General features: G+C 34.5%; 1 protein-coding gene across 1 annotated transcript in view; it reads right to left on the reverse strand.

Annotated features, from left to right (window-relative positions):
• LRRIQ1 (leucine rich repeats and IQ motif containing 1) overlaps positions 1 to 12,113 on the reverse strand; it is a gene marked incomplete at both ends in the record, with an annotated part of 216,869 nt that overhangs the window by 190,543 nt on the left and 14,213 nt on the right. Inside the window, 2 exons of the mRNA XM_080704824.1 lie at positions 5,686 to 7,311; positions 10,649 to 10,723. Coding sequence (XP_080560950.1) covers positions 5,686 to 7,311; positions 10,649 to 10,723 — 1,701 coding nt within the window. The remainder of the gene's footprint in view (positions 1 to 5,685; positions 7,312 to 10,648; positions 10,724 to 12,113) is intronic.

Here is a 12,113-nt window from a genome sequence, read left to right on the forward strand (position 1 = left end):
TCATTTAATCATCTATATTTTTCCTAAACATTTGACAGTTCATTGTATATAAGATGACCAAACAGCTATATTTTTAGAGATTTCACTCTCAGTTATTCTTAATTTAACCTAAAGAATGCCAGTGCTCTGTTGTAAATTGTAATTACAAAAGTAATGTAAGCAACAATTGGGTTTTAATTTATCCAATGCCCCAGTCTCAGGTCTATTCAACAGGGAAAAGTGATACTGTTTTTAAAAAAATCTTCAAATAGACTGAGTCTTAGATATGATTAGTGGTTTAATGAAACAGCTGGAAAATAACAACTAATTTATGTATCATCCCAATAGCAGTTCATTATAATTTTCCCTGTATAAAAGAAGTGAGATATCATGATTGAAAAGTTAACCAGGCTAAAATGTAATCATTCATGTCATGTTATCAAGCAATATTTTTAAAAAACTTAAGCTTAGTATCCTTTCATATGTGTGTGTGTGTGTGTGTGTGTGTGTGTGTGTTCATTGTTACTTGTACCAAAACTGAATTAGTTAAAAGTAGAAAAAATAAAAACATACTTGTTATCTGTAATAATTGCTTATTGGTATTGGTTGTTTTCCTTGGGATATTTTTACAGTCAATGGGATAGCATGGTATTTTCACCTTTATAACTTTGATGAGACAGGCTGTTAGGCAGCCCTCAAAAATCCATTTGCCTTTCTCTTCAGATGTTTGATAACCTCATTCGACAAATGACTATTTTATTAGAAGCCCTAGGACATGTTCTTCATATATAGTTTTTTTATGACTCTATAGTAGACTTTGCTTTTCAAGTTTATGTAAGAGAGAATTGAGGTTCAGAAAGGTTAAGTATCTTGCATAAGGTGACAGAGCCACTAAATGACAGAAATAAATTATACTAGACAGATATAATTAGAACCAAGATCTTAATACAGGGCCTACTAATAACTTATTAAATTATACTCAAGAGATGACTTCCGGGAAGATGGCGACCGAGAAAAGCGGGGCTTAAGAGCCCCGCTAACAACCAATCTCCATTACCACAAAATCAGCGCCTTTCATAGCCAGAAAACACCATCACCAGAGAAACAAAAAAATCACCAGGCTCCAGAGAGAAAGTGGACTGAGAACAGAGCTCAGAGCCACAGAGGAGATACACCGGCCTCACGCCCTAGGACGCGGCAGCAGTGCTTTACTGCCGGAGGCAGTGGCGAGTTCACCGGACGACTACAGCAAGCCGAGGTGAGCCGCTGCGGAACAGCCAGGCGGGATTTCTCGCCGCAGGGAGCATCTAAAGCTCCCAGTGGCTGAGCTCAGCACACACTGCAGGGACTCAGAGTGGAACTCAAAACCAAAAAAAAAAAAAAAAAAAAAAACGCCAGCCTCATGGCCGAGGACGTAGCAGCGGCGCCATATTGCCACCGGTGGCAGCGACAGCGAATTCACCGAGTCCAGTACAGCTACATCTGCGAACTCAAGAACAGTGAGTCAAATTGCGGGCCACAGAGGAGAAATCCCAGTACTGTACTCCCTGGGACTTGACCCAGTGGGGGAGGGGCGGTGGCAGAGATATCACACCATAGGAGAACGTGCAACCTGGCACCCCCCACAGTCTAAAGCAGCCTCTATCGACTCTCTGGGTCGGAGACTCTGTGATACAACCCAGTAAAGGAGTAGTGGGGTCTGAGATACTACTGACTCGAGATCCAGAACACCTTAAGTGAAGTCATAGTGACCCAAGGGAAGAACCCAGAGAAGGCACAAACTTCCGAAATCATGGGAAAGAGGAATAACACTGAAGCAATGAATGCCCACAACCCCACAACATCAGAACCCGATAAAACAGAAAATCAGAGATTTCTAGAAGATCAAATCAGGAAAATAACTGTAGAAATAATAGAGGTGCTTCGAAAAGAACTCAGAGAGCCAAAAAGAGATAAAGGATGCAATTAATGAAGTAAAGGCCTCAATTCAAAGCACAAACATCCGATTAGACCACATGGAGAACAGAATCTCACTCTTAGAAGATGATCATTCCAAAAATGAACGCATAGTTTCTAATCTAGAAAAAAATATCCGACAGCAAGAATCTGATATTGAAGAAATATGGGCCCATTTTAAGAGAGCTAACCTAAGAATACTTGGAATAGAGGAGGGAAAAGAAAGTGAAACCAAAGGGATCAACAATCTCTTCAAGGAAGTAATAGCAGAAAATTTTCCAAACATAGAGCAAGAGGTTGATACACAGGTCCAGGAAACTTATAGAACTCCCTTTAGACAGGATCGGAGAAGAGGATCCCCACGCCACATAATTGTCAAAATGACCAATGTGGAAGCCAAGCAGAGAATCTTAAAGGCAACAAAAACAAAGGGCCAAGTGACATTCAGAGGCAAACCAATTAGAATCACTCCAGACTTCCCAAACCAAGTCATGCGAGCCAGAAGGGCTTGGAGTAACATATTCCAAACTCTGAAAGAAAAGAACTTCCAGCCAAAAATTTCCTACCCAGCAAAACTTTCTATCAAATTAGATGGAGAAATAAGAAGCTTCCATGACAAACAGAAACTGAAGGAATTTATGTCTTCAAAACCAGCACTAGAGAAAATACTCAAAGAGATTAGCTACAAAGAAGAAATAGGTAACACACACCAGAACCAGAGAAACAAGATTTTCCATCCAACACACAACTAAGATTGGTTATCTGTGGAGATTCATTATTTATGTTAGTCTTTTACCTATCTCTAAATGGTATTGTTTGCCTTTATTGTTGTTAATTTTTAGGATTTCTAGTTGGAATATTAATATACCTTCAGATATAGCAATTGGAAATATTTTATCTCATTCTATTAGTAACTGTTAACTCTGTTTACATTGTCTTTGGATATACAATATTTTTTTATTTTTTAGGGAGTTTGTATACTCTTCTGTTGCCTGTGCCATTGAAATCATATCCAAGAAATCACTGCCAATTTCAATGTTGTGAGGTTTTATGACGAAGATTTTCTCCTAAAAGTTTATAGTCTTAAGATTTATATTTAGGTCTTTTATCTATTTTGAGTTAATATTTGTATATGGGACTAGGTGAGGGTCCAATTTTATTCTTTTCCATGTAATTATTATGTTTCAACAATATTTAGTTAAAAGATTATTATTTCCTCCACCAAATGTTCGTGGAAACCTTGTCAAAAATAACTTGACAATATAGGGAAGAATTTAGCTCTAGGCTTTTATTTAACTCCAATGGTTTATATATCTGCCTTTAGAATAGTACTACACTGTTTCAATTATTGTAGCTTTATATGGTTTGAAATCAGAAAATATATATCTTCTAGTTTTGTTCTTTTTCAAGATCATTTTGGGTATCTAGAGTCCATATTCCATATTAGGATAGATTTTTTTTTCCTGAAAAATAAATATATAAATATATGATAGTTTCACCTAAAAAATAGAAAAAAATATTCTCTGGTAAGAAAGAAAGTAAAAAGAAATATTGAAATGTTATCTTTAAGTCATCAAAAGCTTGGTATCAGACAAATGAAACTGTTATGTGAGATTATCATTTTTAATTTTGGATAAATTGCTATAATACTAGATGTCAACCACTAAGCCAAGCATGGGAGGGAGGGATGGGGAGAGAATGGGGTGGGATCGGGTGGGGGCTGACTGGGCGATGTGTGCATGTATGTCTACAAAAGTTTGTATCCCACTATGATGTATGAATACAGTGCACCAATAAAAAAATAAATTAAAAAAAATTATACTCAAATAATTTTTACATTAATTCCTTTTTAAATCACTATACTCTAAACTTCAAAGTCTTAGCAGTATCATGGAGAGAAGATTAACATTCAGCTGGATTCCTTTGTCCATCCATATATCCGTCCTCTCACCCACAGTCAGGTAGTGAAAACTAATATTTGCTTGGCAATGGGCAAAAAAATGAAAAATGAAAACCTGTTTCATGTTGTTAAGCTTCAGTGTAAGAGATTAATATAAGCAAAATGGATTCATTCCTAGGTCAAATTAAAGAAAAATTACATTTTCTCTTTTAAAGATTCTCTACAGAAAGATTTTCAAAAGACAGCAGTGGGTGATCAAAATGTGAAGCTAAGAAACTAGAAAATCAAAAACAGTGAGTCAGCCAGTCGTGGTGACGCATGCTTGTAATCCCTGCGCTTGGGAGGCTGAGACAGGAGGATTGCACAGGTTCAAAGCCAGCCTCAGCTACTTAGTGAGGCTCTCAGCAACTTAGTGAGACCCTGTTTCCAAATAAAGTATAAAATAGGTCTGGGAGTATGGCCCCTGGGTTCCACCCCCAGTACCACCAAAAAATAAAAATAAATAACATAACATAACATAACACAACCCAAGGGCAGAAGGCAATTGGAGATTCTGTATGTAGCTCTGCAGAACTTATGGATATGGCAAATACAGCACCTAAGAAAATATTTGTTTAACAGTATCATCCTTACAAAGAATACCTTGAAATCTTCTAACAATTATCAAGCTCTATAATAACATATTTATCTATGAATTTATTTAAGTCCCATATTGCAAAGGTTAGGTTTTCCATTCTTGTTCCTTTAGTCCACCAATAAATATTAATTGAGCATATTGAACAAATGAATGATTTCTAAGTAAATTAATAAAATGATGCATATCTATTAATATAAATGTTTACTTTGCTAGGTATCTATCTATATAAAAAACAAAATAAACCTTCTTGAATATGACTTTTAGGAATTAGCTATATATATGTACTTTAATCATAACTACTTTTTAGTATTTCACTATTTAAAATATTCTTTCCTATTTTCTGTTAGTTTCTATGTCTCAATCACAGTTGAAACTATGCTCTTCAGAAACTCAGAAAACCAATAGTATTTGATGACAACTATTTTAAGTTTGAGTAATATTTGTATTCAGTACATGACTAAATATTTATGTACCACATTTATATATAGTACATGACTATATATAATGTTTCCACAGAGGAATTTTAGATTCTTCTGTCATGTAAGCACTTTTTTCATAGCCAGCAGTCATGTGCAGAGAAATTGACTTTATTCTAAAAGCAGTCACTAGGCGGCGTGGTGGCCCAAGTCTAAAGCCAACTCCTAATCAAATATCAAAATAGGAATTTTCTACTTTATTTATTTATTTATTTATTTATTTATTTATTTATTTATTTAGAGGCACTGGGGTGGATCCCTGGACTTTTCTACCTCCAGGCTATACCCCCAGCCCTATTTTATACTTTATTTGGAAACAGGGTCTCATTAAGTTGCTGAGAGCCTCACTAAGTAGCCGAGGCTGGCTTTGAACCTGTGCATTCCTCCTGTCTCATCCTCCCAAGCGCAGAAATACAAGCGTGCGCCACCATGCCCACCTTGGAATTTCCTACTTTAAATCCAATCTTAAATGTCCAGATGCCTCCATCCTTAGAAGCTTAATAGTATAGGGCTCTTAAGTATGAGCTTCAATATATTAAGATACATATGTAAAAACTGTACATGAAAAATTTTAAAATATATCCCTTCTGAAATGGTACAGCATTTCATTGGTAATTTAATCTATAAAAAGACAAAATTATTGCATAAGAATATTTCTTGTATTAAAATGTTTAAAGTTACATCTAAGAGAACTAATTTTAGTTAAATATGCAAAAGTATTATAAAATTAGAAATACCTGCTGTAAAGTCTTCCAGGAGCCACACTGAAGAATTTCTAGTGTATTCAAAGGGGGCCACATATTGGCTGGGCATTTCACTGCTCTCCTTCTTTTAACGATTTTCTTTTGTTGATTTTGTTTTAAAATTTCAAACCAAGGTTTAAATGATTTTATCCAGGCTAGTCTCTTTTCTTCAATAGAAGATAAAAGTGTTGACTCTGGCATAAAACAGGTCATGATACTTTCATATCTGGGCCCATTTTCATGACATTCTTCTGGAATTTCAATAATCTCAGACTTAAGAGAGCTTATTTCTTTAGTAACCACGGAGCTTTTTGCATTTGGGCCACCCAAATATTCACCCTTCAAAGCAAGTGTATCTACAATATAATCTTGTTTGTTTCCATTGTCATCTATATTTACCGTGGCATCAATGGTATTAAAAAGCACAGTGTCACTATTCAGAGAATTATCTTTTGGGTTTTCTTCAGTTTCTTTGGATTTTAAATCAATTTCTTTTTCTTGTAGTAATGCATCTCTCTCCATAGCTTCAAAATTTTCTGATTTTAGTGATAATTTTTGTTTCATTGAAATATAAGAGATATTATTCTCTTCATATAACCCATTTAGTTCTGGTGTTGCTGCTTTTCCTACTTTTTGTACCATTTCCTGTCCATTTTCTCTGGTTATCTTCTGTGCTTTGTTGGTGTTCGTGTCATTTGCATCATGATTATGTCCTAACACTATCTGGGTTTCTAGTTCCACATTCTTCTTTAAGGCATGTTTTACACTTTCCTGTTTTTGTGTTTGAGACCTTAACTCTTGTAGTTGAAAGTGCTCATTCATATTTTCTTTTATATCTAAGTTTTCCAATTCAGTGTTTTGGTCTCTATCTTCATATTCTATTTCTTGCCTAATTGACTTTTCAGAACACTGGTTTTCTGATAGGCTTTCATAATTTTCTCTCATTTTTAATTCTTCCAAATTTGTATGATTCAATTTCAGGTGTACTTGTATTGATTCTTCCAAATCAAGCTGTCTACCTACCTTTCCTCTTTCACGTGGTTCCTCAATTAGACAAAGGGGAACATCCTTTGGCTCCTTTGAATTCTCACCCACTAATTCTTTGTTTAGCTCCCCTTTATTTTTGGACATATCTTCAACAGTTAAATGTTTGGCATCATATTCTCCCTTCTTTAATACACTACTTATTATTAGATGTTGGCCTGCATCTTCTCTTAATTTAAATGCTTCCTTGTTTCGTAGTTCCTCTCTTTCTTGCCTCACGATGTTCTTTTTTTCTTCATATTCTTTTTCTCTCCTTTGCCTTTCCTCTTGCTTTTGCTTTTTTATTTCATCTTCTACCTTTTGTTCCTCCTCTAATCTTTTTTGTTTTTCTTTCTCCTTCTGTCGTATTTTTGCTTCCTTTTCTTTCCACTCTTGGGCTTTCCTTTTCTTGCTTTCTATTTGTTCTCTTATGATTGGACCATACTTTCGGTAGGTTATGAGTGCTTTATATTTAGCTTGAATTTTTATAGCTGCATTATGCTGGAGTTTTAACAAACGCATTTTTTCTTTTGCCTGGAGGTCTTCAAATAGAATTCTTTCCTCTTCTAGTTGTAAATGCAAGTTTTTCATAAATTCCTAGAATAAAGCAAGATAAATGATGATCAGTATAAAGTAAATGTCTGATTTTATTCAAATAATATCTAATATTATAGGTTAAAAACACATACTAAAATTGAAGTCATAATAAAATCACTATAAAATGCATTCAAAAGAACTAAAGTCATAATTTTAAATGGTATAAATTTTTTAAATATTTAGGAAATTGGATCATATTAATAAGCTGAAACATGAATATTATGAATATACTAAACCACCACCTGATAAAACACTAAATCACCCAGGAATAAATTGAAGAGTTTTTTGAAGATAGAAAGCACATGAAATCAGGGGAAAAAAATCAAGAGGAACTACAAGCCCAGGTTCATGTAGAAGAAAACGACTTCAAACTTTCTGAGATGGAAGTTCTGATAAAGAAGACTCAGAGGTAGCACTGGACTACAGAAGACTCATATAAGTTAGTAATATGAAGAACTAGATGATTCACAAGTCTTATCTCAACATTGAAGAAAATTGATGCCGGACGTGGTGGAGCACGTTTGTAATCCCCGCGCTTGTGAAGCAGAGACAGGAGGATCACGCTGGTTCAAAGCCAGCCTCTCTGGCTTAAGAGACCCTGTTTCCAAATAAAAATATTAAAAAAATAAGTCTGGGAGTGTAGCCCAGAGGTAGAAGGGTTTCCAGGAACCCCAGTACCACCAAAAAAGAAAAGAAAAGAAAGGAAAAGAAAAGAAAAGAAAAGAAAGAAAAAGAAAGAAAGAAAGAAAGAAAGAAAGGGAAAAAATTGATAAACACATAAAATGTGATGATTTGGAGTTATTTAAGAAGATGTCATTTCATTAGACTCCTAAAACAAAAGTAAATATATTCAGCATATATATTTAAGGGAAACTAACACAAAGAATGTGAAACAATACATTCAATAAGCAGAAGTAAGAAACAATTCCTTAAAAAAAGAATTACTGGCCGAGCGTGGTGGCACACTCTTGTAATCCCAGCATTTGGGAGGCTGAGAAAGAAATATTGTGGTTCACGGACAGCCTCAGCTACTTAGTGAGGCCCTCTGAAACTCAGTGAGACCCTGTTTCAAAATAAAGAATTAAAAATAAGGGCTGAGGATGTAGCTCAGAGGTAGAATGTCCCCAGTTTCCATCCCCAGTACCACACACAAAAAAAGAAGTACTAAGCCAGCTGTGCTAGTGCATGCCTATAGTCCCAGTACTTAGGAGGCTAAAACAGGAGGATCATTGGTTCAAGGACAGCCTCAGCAACTTAGCAAAGCCCTCAGCAATTTAGTGAGACCCTGTTTCAAAATAAAAAATAAAAAGGGCTGGAGATTTAACTCTTAGGTAGAATGCCCCTAGATTCAATTTTCAGTACTATAAAAGAAAGAATGAGAGAGTTTCAGAAAGAGACAGGGAGATAGAGAAGAAAAGATGTACTAGACAAAATCTCAAACAAGTTATTTTTCAGAGAAAAAGTGTTTAAATAAGAATGACCTCATATAAACATAAATGTAAGTATTTTAATTAAAAATGATTCACCCAAAAATCTAAATAAAAAAATTAACAAAGATATGAAATAAATGACAGAGACAGGTGAAAAAATACAAACAGAAACTCCAACACAAGAACAGAAGGAGCCAGGCATAGTAGTGCATTCTTGTAATCTTACTACTTAGGAGGCTAAGGTAGGAGGATCCCAGATTTGCAGGAAGCCTCAGCTATTTAATGAGGCTCTCTGCAACTTAGTAAGACCTTGTTTTAAAATAAAGATATAGGGCTGGGGGTTGTAGCTTGGAGGTAAAATGCATTCTGAGTTCAATCCCTAGTACTGCAAAAAATAAAAAAATAAAAAACAGGAGTTTCAGAATGAAGAACTGAGAAAAATTCAAGGGAAAAAATAACAGAAAAATATATTTCTAACTGCAACGATAATGAAAGAGCCACAGTACATCTGAGTTTACTCTCACACATACAACAAACCCACACAACAAAATTACATAGATGCTAGCAATATTTCAGTACTCACAATGAAAGCAGGTATTATTTTGTTTTATACACTACTGTATGCACTTAGAGAAGTGAAACCACAAATGAACACATAAGTGAAAATTCTAAAGCTTCAAAATAATGTGAAATAAATACACATCAGATTTGAAAATGGTAAAAATAAATACGCAATGGAGTTTCATCATTAAATTACTGAAGGTGTATAGCAAAAACCTGAATTATATAACCAAATAAACATCATATGCTAAAGAAAAATAAAAACAATTTCAATTGTCCAAAGGATGACAACTATTTAATATATACTCCAGGAAATGTAAAATGAATACAGAAATCAGAGAAAAGTTCAGAATTCAAAAGAATGCTATAAGCAAAGAAACCATTAATACTTACTTAAATTTTTAGCTTCATTGTCTTAGTTGTACTATTGTATTCCCAGGTATGATTTCCTTTTTACCTAGCCTATTTAAAATCATTATTCATTTCCAAGAGTTTAATTTTTTTTAAATACTGAGGATTGAACCTGGAGCATTCTACTTCCAAGCTACACCTCCTATTTCATTTTTTTTTTTTAAACAAGGTATAAGTTGCTGAGGGCCTCACTAAAGAAGCTGAGGCTGGCTTTGAGCCTGTGATCCTTGTGTCTCAGCCTCCCAAGTAGGGATTGGAAGCATACACCACCACACCCGGCTTTAGTTTGGTTGTTTTTGAAAAACAATTTGTACTTTTTAACTATTATCACTTTAACCATTGCTTTTGTTCCATCCTATATTTTCCTTTCAAGATTACTATTATACAAAGTGTAAAAAGTATATACCTCTTTATAACCATCTTTTCCTTTTTTTTTTTTTTGGCAGTATTGGGGATGGAAGCCAGGGGCATTTTACCTCCAAGCTATACCTCCAGCCCGATACACCTCCAGCCTGAGTTTTTTATTCTTTATTTTGAAACAGGGTCTCACTAATTTGCAAAGAGCCTCACTAAGTAGCTGATGCTGGCTTTGAACCTGTGCAATCATCCTGTCTCAGCCTCCCTAATGCTGGGATTACAAGTATGCACCACCATGCCCGGCCTTAACAATCTAAATTTAAACATAATAAAATGTTCATAATAATATCTTTCCTTAATACTTAAAAGACACTTTAGAATTTAAATTCTATAAAGACATTAAATAGTTTTTATTTACAGGACATTCTATTTCAAGGACATTGCTGAGGGTTAATAAAGTTTTAAAGTGATAACAAATAAATATGCTTAAATAGCTATAAATATTCTTGAAAATACCTATTCCAACCATAAGTATTTAAAATGGAGAAAGAATAATGTATGGATTAAAAAACAGATACCTCATGCTGTTTAAATTTCTCTTCCCACATTTTCTCTTCTTCATAGAGTTCATCATTGATCTTGTCCTGTTCTTGCTAAACATATGATAATAATAAAATATTATTATATTCAAATATCAAAGAATATTATATTCATTATATATGATTCTAACAACAAGTCTGTGCACGTAATAGTTAAAAATGATAACACACCCAGTAATCCTTAGTTATTAGTACTGGGATAAAAACTTTAAACTTATATCGAGTGTCAAATTAAAGTATCATTTATGAAGCTGGGCGTGGTGGCGCACGCTCGTAATCCCCGCGCTTGGGAGGCTGAGACAGGAGGATCGCACGGGTTCGAAGCCAGCCTCAGCTACTTAGTGAGGCTCTCAGCAACTTAGTTGTAACCCTGTTTCCAAATAAAAAAATATCCAAAAGGTCTGGGAGTATAGCCCGAAGGTAGAAAGCCTCTGGGTCCCACCCCCAGTACCACCAAAAATAAATAAATAAATAAATAAATAAAGTATCATTTATGTACTACCCCACTCTAAGGACATAAATATGTTTTTGACCTTAAAAAGTTCTTTAGTTTATTTCAATATTTTTCATATAATGAAACATGTTTCCTAGAAATAGTTTTGAGCATTATAAAAATTATAAATAATAATGTAAAATGGTTATATTTAACTACTTTTTCTGAACAGCATACCACTTAATTTACACAATCCATTCAGTAAGTAATGGTTCTCTTTCAATAAGTTTTTATTAGCACATATTTAGTTAAAACCCTGCAGAATAAACAAAAAATCAGTATAAAACAGCCCCCTTTAGCAAAGCTGCCTTTACTATGGTACCACACATTATCCCAACATTAGAATAGTTTATTTAAAAAAAGAACTAGAAAGGATCACAGTAGGTATGCATGTTATAATTAGAAAATCATAAAAAGTTTCATGCAGAATATTATACTTCAACTGGATAGGTTTTCAAGAGGTGAAGCAAACTATTTTGTGTGTGTGGCACTGGGGGTGGAACCGAGGGGCTTTTCTACCCCTGGACTAGACTCTCAGACCTATTTTATACTTTATTTGGAAACAGGTGCTCACTAAGTAGCTTAGGCTGGCTTCGAACTGTGTGATCTTCCTGTCTCAGCCTCCCAAGCGCTGGGATTACAAGTGTGTGCCACCACGCCTGGAAGCAAACATTTAACATGTTAAGTATTTTGAATTAGGAAAATGAATACAGCTCTTTATTTAGGAAAACCTTACATTTATACAATATTTTGGGAAAGTGAGTCAGAAAAACTCTTAAGATTAGTGAGAAAAATATTGCAACTGTGACAATCGGTAAGGGTCTTTTGTAGATAAAGTGGCAGGATAAGAATTGATGAGAAGAAAATGTAAATGTGAAACTGTTACAAATTACTAACTGAATAGATATAAAAGTGGGAAAATTTCTTTGAACATTATCTTATATAATTTAT

The sequence above is a fragment of the Muscardinus avellanarius genome, assembly GCF_963383645.1.
Source record: "Muscardinus avellanarius genome assembly, chromosome: 11".
Lineage (NCBI taxonomy): Eukaryota > Metazoa > Chordata > Mammalia > Rodentia > Gliridae > Muscardinus > Muscardinus avellanarius.